This window comes from Aspergillus costaricaensis, assembly GCF_003184835.1.
Source record: "Aspergillus costaricaensis CBS 115574 unplaced genomic scaffold BO79scaffold_10, whole genome shotgun sequence".
Classification (NCBI taxonomy): Eukaryota; Fungi; Ascomycota; class Eurotiomycetes; order Eurotiales; family Aspergillaceae; genus Aspergillus; species Aspergillus costaricensis.
Genome location: NW_020291810.1, coordinates 974,488 through 991,677, shown reverse-complemented (window position 1 = coordinate 991,677; position 17,190 = coordinate 974,488). Strand labels below are relative to the sequence as shown.

Below are 17,190 nucleotides of genomic sequence, written 5' to 3'. Positions count from 1 at the left end.
GTGGCTGAGTATATTAATGGCTTTTTGAGAAGCTTGACTTCCGCTCTGCACTCAACTGAAGTAGTAAGTCTTGAGGAGTTTGCAACTATCTTTGCAACTCATAATCTAGCTTCCAGAGGTCATTTGGGAAGGGCCTAGCATACATAGAGAAGCCCCTTATCTGTCACGATATGCGGACCGATCTCTTTAACATCGCGTTGTATATTATAGCCTATGACCAGAAGATATTGGCTAATGTCGAATGGCGTAAGATGCTGTTTTCTATGACAACATTTGAGACTGCAGGGTAACTACTTAGTAGTAGCTCCCTTCCGGGCCGGGGGGTATGCCGCCAGTAGATAGTGGATAAGGGACACGGGCATCATCCACCTTCCCTAAGGGCCCTCGGCAATCTTGATAGCCAGCGCCTGCCGTAACCGGATCAGTGGCCATAAAATAAGGCCAGCTAGAACAATCACCTCACTTGCTTACATTCTGTCGGAGTTAACCCTGCAACGTAAGTGCCATAATTCCGTCCTCCTGGGATTTGTAATCGAGGCGGGAGCCTATCACATCCGCACGATAATGGCGACAGTGGACCTCGGTGGGGGATATGACGGTTCAGGTTGAAGAGGGGTAGCAGTCCGGAGTAAGTATAAAGGCAATGGCGTGCTGCCATACTTCTCTTAGGTAGGATACTGAATCAGACCCATCCAAGTGCCCCTGTATACGAACCCAGCCATCAATTGACCTCCCGTATAACTAGTATAGCAACCATGCCCAAAGTTCTCTTGAGTGGTAAGTATCATGATCTACAGACTCCCAGACATGGTTTTTAACAGAGCTAACTGGTTTTGTAGGAGGTAGCGGCTTCATTGCTGCTCACATTGTCGACATCCTGCTCGCGCATGGGTAAGAGTCAATGGCTCAGATTGCTTCCATAATATCACTAACCTGGCCACCGCAGCTTCGACACCGTGGTCACCGTGAGGTCCGAGGAGAAGGGCCAAAGGATTCTAGAGGCTCATCCAAATACGCCAAAAGAAAAGCTTTCCTACGTTATTGTTAAGGATGTCGCAGCAGAGGGTGCCTTTGATGAAGTACGGCTCCCTGTTATGCCGACCCATACCACCAATGCTTCCATGAAGTTGCTTGCTATGTTCAATACTAAATCATTGCTCGTGTAGGCCGTCAAATCTGACCCGCCATTCGACTATGTCCTGCATACTGCATCGCCCTTTCACCACAATGTTCAAGATCCAGTGAAAGACTTTTTGGACCCCGCCATCAAGGGAACAACCGGTATACTGAAGGCAATCAAGGCATATGCTCCAACGGTGAAGAGAGTCGTTATCACTTCTTCATTCGCAGCGATTGTCAATGGCAAGAAGCATGCCGAATCGTACAGCGAGAAGAATTGGAACCCGGTAACTTGGGAGGAAGCCTTGATCTCCTCTAATACCTACCGTGCGAGCAAGGTATGTGAAGGACCCTATGCTTGGACTTACATGAAATGATATCTGACTCGTCTATGCAGACTTTTGCAGAAAAAGCAGCCTGGGACTTTGTAGAGAAGGAGAAGCCGAACTTCGATATTGCAACTATCAACCCGCCCTTTGTTTTTGGGCCAGTTGTGCATTACCTGAACTCATTGGACGCCATCAACACTTCGAACCAGAAAGTTCGTGACGTAATTCAGGGAAAGTGGAAGGACGCCATTCCTCCATCCTTCACATTCCTCTGGGTAGATGTGCGCGATGTTGCACTTGCGCACGTCAGGGCTATCGAGGTCCCAGAGGCCGGTGGCCAGCGTTTCTTTGTCACCGCCGGTTATTACACAAACAAAGAGATTGCAGACGTGGTCAGAGAATCGCTGCCCGAACTTGAAGATAAATTGCCCTCGAAGGACATTCCGAGTGATTTTCCGGCGGACATCTACGGCTACGACAACAAGAGATCCGTTGATGTTCTGGGCATCCAATACCGGACGTTGAAAGAGTCCATTGCTGACACGGCTAAGTCACTGTTGTCCATTGGCGTCTGATGTAATGTATGGTTGGATATTATATGTACATATCTAGAACAAATCGGACCAGGAAGAAAGATATAGATAGGATGGAAATGATAATAGAAAATGCAGTGCTACTATTCGTTGAAATAAGAAAGAGGCTGCACAAGATGTAGTTGTAGTTTCCCGTATCACGTGGCTTGGCGCGCCTTGAGCATTGCAACCAAGTTTTCTCCAGCTTTCTCCGGAGATAGAACAATACCGCAAAACACCACATTGCCCAATGTCCGCCATGGCAACAGCCAGGCTATCTCCGACAGCAAATCTGCTGCGGAAGTCTCGCCTTTTCGCTCTTCCACAGGCTCTGACGCCACCCCCGACTCCGCCGACCTCGAAAAATGTCAACGAATCCGAGACCGCAACCCTTCCTCATCCTATCCGAGCGTCCATCGTCACACCGTCGTCTTCTCTTTCTAGGGGTGACTGGGGTTTGAAGAGGCCTCTCCCCGCCAAATCGACGTCCGAAAGATCTTCCAGGCCCGTGGTCAGAGTCAATGCACTCGATACCTTCGAACACATCACGGACTTCGAGTCCGCGGCCGATCATACGGTGACCCTGGAGAAATTCCAGGAGCTTAACATGCCGGTTTCGCTCCCCGCGAGAGTCACTTACGGAACCAGCATCATCCCCAGGCACCAGAGTCCATTCGAATCGCATGTCGACAACACACATACCAGCGAAGGCCTGAAGGAGCCCGGCGCGAGGCAATTCAGGCACTCTGGGCCCTGGCTTGCCGGGCAGACGGAGGCCGAGTTCCAGGCATACTTGAGGAAGGTCCGCAAGAACAAGCCCGAGATCCTACAGAAGCTTCGCGAATATTTCGTCGCCAAGCGCGAAGCCGAGCAAAGGAAGCAGGCACAAGATAACGGCCAGGATCTGGCAACTCTCCGACCTGTCGAGATCACCGACGAAGAATTCCAGGGCTACCTCAAGAAACTCCGCACGGATCCATTCTCGTTGGGCCCTGTTGTCTTTGAGCTTCTGGATCTGCCGTCTCCTCCGGCTGTACCGAGCAGCCGACTCAACAACCCATACTACCAGTCCCCCGGCAGCAAGCTCTCTTCCGCAGAGTATGTCGCATCCGGACCCCCAAGGACGCATCCCTCGGCGGGTCTGTCTTACACGAGATCGCACGCTTTGATCTACAACCACCCCAAGTATGGACCTCAGGCCCACCAACGCCCAGTAGAGGCACGTATCTTGCGCCCCAGAGGACGGAAGGGCAAGAACACGAAGGCAATTGCGGGTGTTGCTGGTATTGCCGTGGAAGACTTGAACACCGTCACCTTCACTGAGCAGGACTCTCCGGCTGGCCTTGCCTACTTTGACGCCTCTATCCCCGGTGGTGCTAAGTACTGGGCCACTCCTATCCGGGCCTTTGTCGACTCGGAAGGCAAGATTGGCCTGGCCTCTTACCGCGCTAGCGCCACTGCTAAAGCCCCCTACGGAATCGATAGCCAGAAGAAGCCGGGATCGTACAGCATCTCTGACGTGGCTCGCGGCGACCAGCGCGTGGTCCCCAGACTGGATAGACAGCGGAACGCCGCAGCAGAGACCGAGGAGGTTGCGCGGAACCTCATGAAGAGCCTTGGCTCATAGAGTACTGGCATTTCATTCCCAAACAACTTTCGTCTCATGTGTCAGATATGTTCCATCTTCCACTTAGAGAGTTTTGCTGTATGATTAGGTTTCTGGATGGTAAATGTATAGTTATTTCTTTGCACTTGTTCTGATTTCTTTGTGACATAAGCCGGCTACATCCCATTTGAAGTATAAATAAATTGCAACCATCAAAGACATCTCAGTAAACATTATTACTATAGACCATGATCGAGGCTGCCATACATAACCTAAAGCAACCCAGCCATTTCCATAATCGCTGGTCCGTTACATAATTAACGCTTAATAATCCCGCACAACGACCGACCGCTTTGGCATTACAACTCACGTGACCGGGAATAGGGCAGCCATATCAGGGTAGATAGCCATCACATGACCCGCACATCCTAAGCGAGGGCCGGGTAAGTTGAAGGAGCAAAAGACATCAGAACAACTTGGACGGTCTTTCGAACATCCATCCAGCCAGCAACAAACCGCCAAAATGGGTCGCGTCCGTACCAAGGTGAGCATACTCGACCGCAACGATGGAGGAAAGAAAGAATATCAATTCTAACGAAAATGCGCGCCATAATAGACAGTCAAGCGTTCCGCTAAGGTCGTCATCGAGCGTTACTACCCCAAGTTGACGCTCGACTTCGAGACCAACAAGCGTATCTGCGATGAGATCGCTATCATTGCCTCCAAGCGTCTCCGCAACAAGGTTAGTGACATCCCTTTTATTACTCCGGGAATTCCGGATGTGATATTCGAAAAGGGAATCAATAGGCTAATGTGAAATTTGATATAGATCGCTGGTTACACCACCCACCTTATGAAGCGTATCCAGCGTGGCCCTGTCCGCGGTATCTCCTTCAAGCTCCAGGAGGAGGAGCGTGAGCGCAAGGATCAGTACGTTCCTGAGGTCTCCGCTCTGGATGTTTCCCAGACCGAGTCCGGCCAGCTCGACGTCGACTCTGAGACCAAGGACCTGCTTAAGAGCATGGGCGTACGTTTTCCCCTCAATGAAAATTATCTTCAAATTGTATAATGGCTAACTCGATCGTGCTTTTAGTTCGACAACCTCAAGGTCAACGTCATCCCCGTCTCCCAGCAGCAGGCTCAGGAGCGCCCCCGTCGCTACCGGTAGATCATTGCGCCGTTGAACGGAAAATGAAAAAGTTCTGATTGTCTTCGGTCGATCCATGGCGTTTCCCCCCCATGCTTGTTCTGGTTGGCTCACCCAGCTATCGATTTAGCTTAGAGACAGTCCCGGATGAGAAATGAACACGAATTCTGTCAAACAAGGTGTCGCTGATTCCCCTGGTGGGGATGATGCTTGATTGCCAATTTTATTCCCTCTTCTGGCCTTACGGCCGGATGTCTCGTAGGAGGCTCTACGGGGAACGGCTGTCTGTTGAGGACATGCCGGACTACGGAGAGTCGATATCGTAGAGTTTACAGTCATAAGCCATTGATTTGGTTCTTATCTGACACGCTATCTTATCGGGGTATCAACCTTTGTTCAAAACGCCTCATAATGCCATGCGCCAAAGCATCTTAGTTCTCATGAGGAACGTATCCTTCGATGGAGCCTCCCTTCTCGTCTCCAGGACGCATCTGCGGTGCTTTCGCTGGCCCGCGGGGGTTATCGTTCTCCTGGACTTGAATATCCACTCTGCCAGTATAGAGGGCAGGATGCGCATCTCCTCGTTCCATGGCCAGTTCTCGTGAACGAGCCTCGTCGCGGACGGAGAGTCGTGCAATGTCATCTGCCATATCGCCAGGACCTCGTTGTTTCTCCAAGTGCATACTGTCCAACTGGCCAGCAACGTCGCGGATAGAGACGGGGTCTCTCATCTTGCCCTTGCCTTCTTTTGCCCTGGCCTCCTCCAGCAAGACGAGATGCTTGCCACGCGCATCGTCAGCCCTTCTCTCCCAGACTGGTTCTTCAGCCAGCTGTACTCGGATGTACATGGCTCTTTCGGCGCACTCATTTGAGCACCACATCTCGAGCTTCTCTTTGGGAACGATGTCCATCTCGCGCCCGCGGCCACCCCGCCCGCTTCCCTTCGCACCCCACGTTATGCGAAACGAGCCTCTGCCATTTTCCTTGCGATGCTCTCGAGGACAAAGACCGTAGCCACAGAGACCCTCGATATTCCTCTCCTCGATCAGATTGTCGTAGTCGGCGGGTTGAAAGGGGACCAAGGCAGACTTGAACTCCCGAACATCGTCGGGGGAGGGTGATGCAGGATCTGCTGAACGGGAAGACGGAAGTTCCACGAGTCTCAGAATGCGGTCGAGGATCAGAACCTCTGTGTCCTTTTGGGCTTGAATTTGATTCGCATGGTGCAAGGCGATAGCTAGATGGCGCGGATCGACGTCTGTCCGGTTTGCAATTGAGCTAGGTAGTTGCTGCTGTTGTTGTTGAGACATTTGAGGGGGTTTAGAAGGTGACGCCCGACGGTTTGGGGCGGAATTGGAGGGGCCAGATGCAGCGGTCGCTGCGTGGATCGAAGGAAGAGAGGTCTTCAAAATTGGAGTTGGCCGTCCAGAGGACATTCCAGCAAATATTCCGAACGGAACAGGTCAAAACGCGGGAAATATTATAAAGTCTGTGTCAGTCACTTGTGGTGGAGGAAAAGTGTATGGTGAGGAGAAGATAGTGGTAGAATGGATGAGAAGGTTGGATGGATAAGAACAAAGTTCCAAGGTTGTTCGGGTCGGCAGGGAGGCAAAAACCCCGGATTCAAGACGGCAAGCTACGGATACGTAATAACAAGGAGGGTCTTTTAAGTAGTTAGTTAGGAAGGGCAGGTTTAACAATGACTTTACATGGTGCATGCAGGATTGATTAAGGGGAGGGAAATATAAGCTGCATCAGGGACGCCACCAGTAGTAGTAGTATAAATATAAATTAAATAATATAAATCGAGTGATGTTGCTTAATTCTGCAGCTACCTGCAAGTGTATACATGTCTTCCTTTTTATTTATTATTAGTAGTATAGCATAATTTGTGTGGCTTAGTTGTAGTTTTAAAAGAAGATTAATTAAAAGATTATTTATTTTTATCTGGATTTAAATTTCTGATTTCTGTAAACAGTTTTACCAGGCTGCTAAGTCTCTGAGATTTTTTCTTGAAATTCTACTAAATTTATTAATAATTTTTATTTTTATTATTTTACTAGATAAAAAGAAATCTTTTTACTAGATTCAGTTAATAATCTTATAATTTTTTTTATAATAATATATAATTCAGTTACCAGTACTAGATCTTAATTAATTAATATTTTAAATTATTTTTTTTAATTCTTGCTAGCTAGAACCCGCAGTTTCTATAATTAAATTTTATTAATTAAATTATAAAAATTATATAAATTAATATTTTTTAATTTTTATTAAATTTAAAAAATTAAATTTTCTACTTAAATAAATAAGAATTAGTTTTATTAGATTAATTTATACAGTAGTTTATATAGTTTTATTTAGATAGAAAAGAGCTAGTTTATTTTTATCTAAATTATTAAAATTATTTTTTATTTATTATTTAAAAAATATAGAAGGGGACCAGGGGCCTAGATTATCTTTAATTAATTATATTCAATATATAAATTTTATTATTATTACTACTACTATTATTATTATTATTCTGTATAAGAAAGATGTAAAGATCCAGTATTATTAAATTTTTAATGATAAAAAAGTCTGTAGTAATAAATAAAAGTAATTAAATAAATTAATAATTCTGGCTAGTATTTGCTGGAATATAAAACATATATTAATTAAATTAAAAAGAAATAAAAAAAGCAAAAAAAAGTAATAAAAATAATAATTAATTTTTATTAAGTTAATTAAATATTTTATTTTTAATTTAATTAAGCCGGCTTTTAAACTTTATAAAATTTTTATAAAATACTAGAATTTAATATTAATTTATTTATATATAGGCTGGATTAGCCTGAATTACTTTTTTTATAAAATTAAATTAATAAATTTAAATAAATATAGATATAACTGGGGGGTATAGATTTATAATATATTTTATTTAATTATATAAAATTTAAAAAATTTTAGCTAGAATTTTAATAAAAATTTAAAAAATAGAAGATAATAGTTAACTAAAATAATTTTAATATATTAATAAATAAGTTTATTTATTTAAAAAGAATTTTTTTAATTAATTATAATAGACCCGCAGGTGATTTTTTATATTAATAAATTTATATTATAAATAAACTTCTTTAAATAGCTAGATCTAATCCGGATTTTAATTTAAGCTAGTAATATATAGATTTTAAAACTATGGAAATAACTGCTGAAAATACTAAATAAAAAAAATAATATATATCTTGTTTAAATTAGTATAGAAGATTATATAAATAAAAAAAATAAATAAATTAAAAATAAAATAATAAATAAAAAATAAGAAAAATAGGCTTACAGATAGCTATAATTATAATATTTATTTATATTTATATTTATTTTTATTATTTAATTATATTTAATTATAATAATAACTTTCCTATATTAAAGTATATATTATTTATATATTTTACTATAAGTTTAAGAATATTAAAGATATTTAGGGCTATATTCTTTATTTTAAATAATAAAGTATTTATATAAATAAGATTTTACTATACTGGCTTAATTATATATATATAATTATATTTAATATAATTTTAATATAATTTTTTTATTTTAATTAAATAGTAATTATTTTTCTGTTTTATAATTTATATCTTATTCTAGATTATATTCTAATATTTATTTATTAATATTATCTAATTTAATAAATTATATATATTTATTATATATTTTTATTAATTTTTCAGCTCTTTCTCCATAGCCGCTTTTATAAGATTTATATAGATAAAGTCTAGTAGTTCTATTTAATTTAACAACTTGTTTTTTATAATTATTTTTATAAAATTTATATAAATAATATTTAATAATTTTATTTAATTTTATAAGTCTTTCTTTATAATTATTTTAATAAAATTTATATAAATAGTATCTAGCAGCTCTGTTATATAAAGATATTTTTATTTTAAAAATATCTTAATTATTATTCTGTGTTTTTTCTTTATTTTAATTATAATTTTTTTTATATTTTCTATATATTTTAATTTACTGTTATTCTTGATGCTGTACTAGATTTTTTAAAATTTAAAAAATAATAATTTAGAATTAAATTTTTTAAATTAGTATTATAATAATTTATTATCATGACTAGTTTTAACAAAACTTATTAATTTCTTTTTAAAATAATTATATATTATAAGTTTTTAATATTTAATAAACTTAATAAGTTTGCTGATAGATTTTTGTCTAATTTAAATAATATTTTAACTTAATAAATTTCTTAATTTTTATAACAGTAACTTACTAATAATTTTTTTTATATTATATATTTATATAAACTATAGGAAGTTAGTAATTATAATTATTTAATAATAATTATTTCTAAAGTATTATTTTCAATTATAATTATATATTTAATATAAATAAAGATTATAATATCTACTGTCTTAATTATATTTCTAGTTTTATATTCTAGTATAATTATTCAGAATATAAGAAAAAATATAAAAATAAAAGACTGGAAGTATTTTATATAATAATATAAAAATATTTATATTTAAAAACTGCTTAATTAAGAAGAAGAAATATTTAAAAAAAAATAAATATTTAATTAAACTTAGTTAAAAATAATATTGATATATATATATCTGTGCCTCTGCCAATGCCTCTGACACCTCAATCAGTATGTCCGCCGGTGCCTCCTCCGGGACCCTATCCAGGGCCTTTAACATAATATCTATTGTCTTATCTACTATCTCATCCAGTATCTTATCCAGTATATCAGTAATCTTATCCAGTTAGTTTATATATTCTCTGTTACTAAGGCCTCTGAATATCTCCTACTTAGAATTATTTTTTAAAAATCTAATTTTTTTATTTATACTTCTACTACCTGGTATTACTGCTTTACTAGCAGGATATCTTAAATATAATAAGTATAATCTTTATTACTTTTAATATAATCTTTTCTAGAACAACCTCTAAAACCTATACTAGATTTACAAAGATTTTAATAAATAATATAGCAAGCAGTTTAAGTAATTATAATTTATTAAAATTAATTATCTATTCTATGAGCTATTTTTCTGGTTTAAAAAAAACTTGATTTATAATAAATTAGAATACAGATAATATAATTCTTAAAAAAAATCCTACTAAATAAGAATTTAAGAATTTTATAATATAATATTTAATATTTATCTAATAAAATTATAAATCTGCTACTACAGAATAAATATATATAAAAATATATAATAATTATAATTTAAAAATTATAGATTAATATCTGTAGCAAGAATCTAAAAATATATTTTTTAATAAAGATCAGGAACTGTTTTATATAAATATAATCTAATAAAAAAATATCTTATATCTGTATTTATATATACAAGAATCTTGACTAATAGCTTGTATATATATCTATATATATTATTACTATTAGGATCTGTATAGCCCCCGGGTAGATTTTATAAATATAACTACTAATCTTTATATACAACATGTATAATCTTCTATAAATTAAAATAAATAAAAAGATCTATACTTTATTTAAAGCCCTGGATATGTATGACCAATACTAACAGACTATAAATAAGAATACTAAATATATAATAATCAGAGATTTTAATATATATAATTCTCTTTGGGCAGGACTAAATCATTTTATAATAGAAAATAATATTTAATATATCCAGGAACTAAAACAGCTTATAAAATAATATCTACTTATCTGTATAATCCTTACTAGTATAATTATACAGCTAATCCTTATTACAGATTTTAATAATAAAAATAATTCAGGAAGCAGTACAGGGAGCAGTATAAGAAATAATATAAAAAATAATATAGAATTATTAAAAACTTAATTTAGCTTTACTATTAATCTCTATATAATATTATGAAATCTAGTAAATTAAATTAGATATATATATATAATAAACATGCACAGGAATTTGGACTATCTATTAATAAAAATTAAATTTATTATTTTCTTTCAGTTCTGCCAGAGCAAGCCTTACCAGAATTAGAAGACTTTAAACCCTACTATACTAAATAAAATTTTATTAAAATTACTACTACAGCTGTTGTAGCTGCCAGTTCAGCTATTAATTTAAATAGTTAATAATACAGATGCTGCGGAGGCCGCTGCAGAACTTAATTAATATATAATAAATATTATAGAAGTCCTTATTCTGGTTATTAACCAGGCAGTCTCTAAAACCTATCTGAGTTAGTAGATAAGGCCTAATTTTAATAAGGCTTACTAGAAACTGTGACGGGCTAAGAAGCCGGGAGGACTACGTAAGGTATAGTAGTTAATAGAGAAGTTAAATTTATTAAAGAAAGAATTATCTAATCTACAGACAGATTAGTTCTTCTTATAAATAATTTTTCTAGAAGTTTTTTTTTTATAACTTTAATAAATTTCTTTACTTACTCTGGAGATTTTTATTCTTTTTATAAGTATTTTTAAATTAAGATCCAGAACCAGATAGATTAGAATATAAATATTTTAATTCTGGATAATTAACAGAATCTAATTTTTTTTAATTATTATTTTTTTTATTATAATACAACTGAGCTGATATAGATTTCTTTAAATAAAATAAATAAATAAGATTATATTAATATTTATAGACTTTAATATTATAAAGCTTAGTTACTAGTTTTTATATAAATTTAATATATTTCTTTTATTTAACTAGAAATATTTTTTTATAACTGTATTTTCCTTGGAATATATTTTTTTATTTATAATTTTTTTAATAATATATTTCTCAGTACTGTCTTCTATAATAATAATATTTAATTACTAATTAATTATTTTTTAAATAGATAAAGAGTCTGTAGCAGTAGATTAAAATAAATTAATATAAAATATTAAATAAATTCTAGATAATATATTTAGTTTATATATATATATTCTAATTTATTCTAATATTATAAATTTTATATTCTGCTGGTTCAACTTCTTATTAAATTAATTAATTATAATATTTTTTAGATTTAATCAGATCTTATTATTTTCTTTATAATAGAAAGCAGGATTTTATTATTAGTTAATATATTATTTCTGTACTTCTTATACTGCTATTATTATTAAATTAATAATATTTTAGATTTTTTAAAGTTTACTGAGAATAATCTTAATTTATTTTCAGGAATTTCTGATCTAGTTATATTCTAGAAAATCTATTTTAATACTTAAGTTTAAGGATTTTATATGGAAGTTATACTATAAAAAAAAGCTTATTTTTATTAATATAAAATTCTAGTTATTTAGAACTAGCTGTATTAAAAGTAATAATTTTTATTAATTAATTTATTATTAATTTATAAAATATTATAAAAAAATTTTAATAATTATAATTTAGTATTCTGTTGCTCTATCTATTTTAAAATAATAAATAATAAAAAAATATTATTTAATACTTAGTATCTTATACAGAATTATCTATAATTTACTTATGAACTGAAAGTTATAATCTAAAACTATTAATTAAAATACTCTATAATAATTATAAAATACTTGAATAAATATATTTATAAAATTTTTTATATTTATATTCAGAACAGCTTTAATAATAATATCTTTAATTAATTAGTTAATGATAATTATAATATTTTTATAATTTTAAGATTCCAGAAGATTTACTAAGAAGTTAATAGTGATATCTTATTAAGATTAATTAGAAATTAATAATAATTTTAAAAAATCTTATTTATAATCTTTTTAAATATAATTAGCTTTACAGCTATTATAATTATAATAAAATTAACAGATATCTTTACTTATATTTAGCCAGTAATAATAATAAATAATTATTTTATAAATCTAGTCCTGTCTGGAGTATCCAGTGATTATATTATTATAAATTTTTTAGATAATCTAAATTTATAAGAATTTTAAATTAAAAATCTAGACTTACTTTTAGAAAAGCAGGTATTAGCTTATATCTAGCTAGTATTTTATAATAAAGATTTTTAATTTTAATTATTTAAGAAGTTTAGACTTATCTTCAGCTACTATTTTATAATATTTTTTTAGATTTTTATTAATCTGTTCTGCTTGCTTCTATAGATTATTTAATATTAATTTTTTAAATTCTGGACTAGCAGAGATTTTTTTATTAGAAATTTTATTAATAAATATTATATAGATAAGCTCTTCTTTAGATACAGAATAAAATAATTAAATTTTTTAATTTATAATATATTTATTTTTCTTTTTAAACATGTTCTGAGATCTTTAAGATAAAATATTTAATTAAATATTTATTATTTTTAGATAATAATTAATTATAAAGTTAAAATAATTTAAGAATTAGATCTAATATATTTATTATTTTATAAGCTACTGTTAGATTATAAAGTATTTTAAATTTTAATAATTACTAAGAATTTTAAAATAGAAAAATATAATAAGCTCTGGTTTTTATTTCTGTAAGACTTAGATAATTATTAGTAATTTCTTATTATAGATTTGATAATTATACTCTACAAGTAGGTTTTTTTTTAAGAAATATATTATTAGATAAAGAACTTCTTAATTATTTTATTAAAATAATATTTCTTCTATATATTATCTAGAAAAATTAATTTTTACTAATATTTCTTATTCAGAGTTTTAATATATAAGAATAAAAATAATAATAAAAATCTTTTTAAAAATTTTAAATATTTTTTAGATCTCTGGTATCCAGCTGAACTTAATATTTTTTTTAATAAATTATATAAAAAATTTTAAGTAAGCTCTCCAGTCCTTAAGAAACTACTAATAAAAATTAATAAATTCTAGAAAGATTTTAATATTATAAATAATTTTCAGTATCTTTTAGTTCTATATAATCTAGATTTTAATAAAATCTATATAAATTTTTTTTTTATCTTAATAATGAATTCCAGGTATTTTATAATAGTTATCTTAAATTTATATTTATTAATATTTATTTAAAGATCTGTATCCTGTAAGTATTCTAATATTTATTATATTTAAATATAATATATAATCAGACTTTTATCTATAAAAATAAGAATATTATTAATATAAATAGAATAAAATTTATTAAGAAATTCTTATAAGATCCAGTTAATATATTACTAAAATATATTTAAATAATTAATAAGTCTGAATAGAATTACTAGTTATTTAAATAATTTAAAGTAAATATAAAATATAGTTTTTTATTTATTTTCTTCTTTAATCTGGATATAGTAAAAGGCCTAGATAATATCTAGTTTAGTATAATAGTAAATCTTTAAAATATATTAAAGAATTTCTTAAATAAGTAGTAAAGAATACTAATCTTTTATAATTATTTAATTAAATATTTAATAATTTATATAGAAATATAGATTATTACTAAATTTTAAAATAAATAATACAGGCACGGCTGCTGGAGAATTATTAATTCTTATAAATTTTTTTTCTAGAAAATTAATTAAGATCTTTTATAATATTAAAAATTCTAATTAATTTATTTAATAAAGAGAATTCTAAGAAATCTTCTTTTTTTTTTTTTTAATATTCTTAATTATTTTAATAGCATAGTCCATCCCTGGATAATAAAATAATAAAATATTTATTATTATTTTATTAAAAATATTTAAATATTTATAATAAAGATTTAGTAACTTGTTTTCTATTTTTACAGAATCTTTTAATTAGTTAAATTTATAAAAGACTTTATTAATATCTGTCAGACTTACTGTAAACAGCTTTATTAAATTTTTTTTTTTCTTTAATTCTTCTAAATATACCACGCGTTGGCGGAAATCATAAGTAATATTAAGAAATAATTTTATTTTTATTTATATTATACTTTTACTCCTATACTCTGAATGTTAAGTATAAAATCTTTAATTTAAAATATTATATTCTAGTATTTTATCTATAGAAGTTTTAATATAATATTATATTTATATATATGTGGCAGGATATAAAGATATATATATTTTTATAAATTTTTATTTATATTTAATAATATTTTTATTAATTTAATTACACAGGCTTCTCTCTTTTTAAATTCTTTAATATTTTAGGGTTTGATAGAAATATATTTTAATTTATTTCTATTTATAAAATTCCAGCTGATTATTCTGTAAGATATATAACTAGTATTAATTAAAATATTTATAAAATAAATTTCATTAATTAATTTTAATATAGAAAAGATATAATAGTTTTTAAATTCTTAAATCTTTTTTTTAAATTTTTTATAATTATAATTAACTAGCATATGCTCTTCTAGATAATAATTTAAAAGAATTATATTTTTTCTAAAACTAGAATCTACTAAATAACTGAATTCTTTAGTATTTGATTAGCTTTACTAACTAGATTATTTTTAAGTAGAGCTTAGTAGACTTCACTTTTCAAATCTTAAAAATACTATAATAATAGATAAAAATATCTAGTAATATAATATTCTAAGAATCTGTAGTATAAATAGAATCTTGTTTTATAATATTTAATTAATATTTCTTTTAATATTTATTAAACTTATTAAGCAGATCCTATACTTACTATTATAAACTTTTAATCTATAATATTATCTATAATTACTTTCTTGAAAATATTACCTGTCCAGATATTAAAATATTCTAGTTACTTTTTTAAAAATTAATTTATTTTTATAAGTTTATCAGCTACCTGTTTAACTTGTTAATAAAAATTTTTAAAATCTGATTTTTATTTAATATCTATTATTTATTAATAGATATTATTATTTAAAACTTAATATAAAAGATTCTTTTTATTTAAATTTTTTTAATTATATTTTTTAGTCTTGATTAATAAGCTGTTAACTTCTATTAAAAAATTATTAATTATTTAATTTTCCTACTTGAAAGTGGACAGCTTACTAATAATTTTTTTTTATTAAATTAGATTTTTATAAATTAATTTAAGATAATTAATTAAAGCCATGACTGAGAAGAATAAAATCTTATAATTAATCTTTATTTATAGATTAATCTTTACTTTAATTTTTTTATTTAAAAATATAAATATATACCAGATTTATTCAGCCGGTATATTAATAAATTATTAATTAATTCTGATTTTTATTTATATATTATTAAGCTAATTCAGGAATTTACTTTTATTCTTTCTATCAAAGTTTATAAATATTAATAACTTTAATTTCTTTATATTAGCTGGATCTTGGGCTGGTACTAATACTAATACTAATACTAATATAAATAAAGATACTGTAGTAAATATCTAAGAAAATAAGAGTCAGATATTAATAAATTATTTAATCTACTTAAGATTAGCTTTAATCTTATTATCTGTTATCATGCTTTATTGGAAGATGATATATTATATTTTTATATTTTAAATTATTAGTTTTTTAATATATTTAACTAACTGGTTAATGATATCAGCTTAGGTAGTGCTTTTATAGTAGCTGGAAGTATCTATTAATTTATTATAATTATTATATATTGCCAGTTTATTATCTGATAGATACTTTAAAAGGAAATGAATTCAAAACTGTGACGGGCTAAGAAGCCGGGAGAACTACTGTACCTTACATAGTCCTCCCGGCTTCTTAGCCCGTCACAGAAACTACTACAGTTAAATAAGTATTTTAAATAGAATATCATAGATTACTATATATATTTTGGCTGCGAGGCCCTGAAGTAAATATATATTATATATTTTAAAATATTCTGAATATATAAATAGACTGTATATAGAAATTATAAAATAATTTATTAATAGTAAATTACAGATATTAATAATATAATTATTATATAAAAATTATATAAGAGACCAAGGAACAGGAGGTTTATTAAATATATATATTTTTATTAAAAATATTAAATAATATATATTATCTTCTGAAAAAAAAGATAAAAATCTTAATAAATATTTTTTTTATCTTTTCTAGCAGTTAATCTTAATAATATCTATCATTTTTATTATTTTAAGCTAATCAAGATATCTTTATTTAATAAATATAAAATTAATTAAATTATTAAGATACTTAAGCCGGACAAGATTTCTAGCTTAAATATAATTTTTAATTAAATATTATAAATTACTTTAAAGATCCTGATTTCTATATTAATTAATTTCTTTAATTATTATATAAAAACTAGATACTGCTCTGCTTATTTCTATAAAATTAAAATAATAATTTTTTATAAATCTAGTAAATCTGATTACTCTGTATTAAAAATTTATTAATTAATTATTTTATTTAATATTCTTAGTAAGATTATAAAGATCTTATTAATAAACTAGCTGAGTTATCTAGTTAAAATCTATAAACTATTTTTAAATAATTATTTTAAAGATTATAAGAACTAGAATATAGAGACTACTTTATATATTATACTAGAAATTATTTATATTAAATAAAAAATAGAAAATATAATATTTATTTTCTTTTAAAATATCTCTAGAGTTTTTAATAATATGTTTTATAAACAGCTGCTATATAATTT

The 17,190-nt window shown here is 29.6% G+C and overlaps 4 protein-coding genes across 4 annotated transcripts; 3 read left to right on the top strand and 1 right to left on the bottom strand.

Moving 5' to 3' along the window:
* Nucleotides 1-685: 685 nt before the first annotated feature.
* BO79DRAFT_208396 (SDR family oxidoreductase) lies at nt 686-2,123 on the top strand. Its single transcript, XM_025682387.1, has 5 exons — nt 686-777; nt 840-891; nt 947-1,079; nt 1,167-1,457; nt 1,517-2,123. Exons 1-5 carry the CDS (start codon nt 756-758, stop codon nt 2,021-2,023), a joined length of 1,005 nt encoding a protein of 334 aa, XP_025541518.1. The 5' UTR covers nt 686-755; the 3' UTR covers nt 2,024-2,123.
* A 126-nt stretch (nt 2,124-2,249) lies between these two features.
* BO79DRAFT_208395 (mitochondrial 37S ribosomal protein bS1m) lies at nt 2,250-3,832 on the top strand. Its single transcript, XM_025682386.1, has one exon. The coding sequence runs from the start codon at nt 2,280-2,282 to the stop codon at nt 3,645-3,647; it is 1,368 nt and encodes a 455-aa protein (XP_025541517.1). The 5' UTR covers nt 2,250-2,279; the 3' UTR covers nt 3,648-3,832.
* A 227-nt stretch (nt 3,833-4,059) lies between these two features.
* BO79DRAFT_143902 (40S ribosomal eS17 domain-containing protein) lies at nt 4,060-4,794 on the top strand (the record flags this gene model as incomplete). The annotated part of the gene is made up of 4 exons (XM_025678354.1): nt 4,060-4,170; nt 4,243-4,368; nt 4,456-4,653; nt 4,720-4,794. Coding segments are annotated over 4 exons (510 nt in total), but the record flags the coding sequence as incomplete, so codon positions are not given.
* A 314-nt stretch (nt 4,795-5,108) lies between these two features.
* BO79DRAFT_208394 (Rtr1/RPAP2 family protein phosphatase) lies at nt 5,109-6,405 on the bottom strand. The gene has a single exon (XM_025682385.1). It carries the CDS (start codon nt 6,081-6,083, stop codon nt 5,205-5,207), a length of 879 nt encoding a protein of 292 aa, XP_025541515.1. The 5' UTR covers nt 6,084-6,405; the 3' UTR covers nt 5,109-5,204.
* Nucleotides 6,406-17,190: the final 10,785 nt, after the last annotated feature.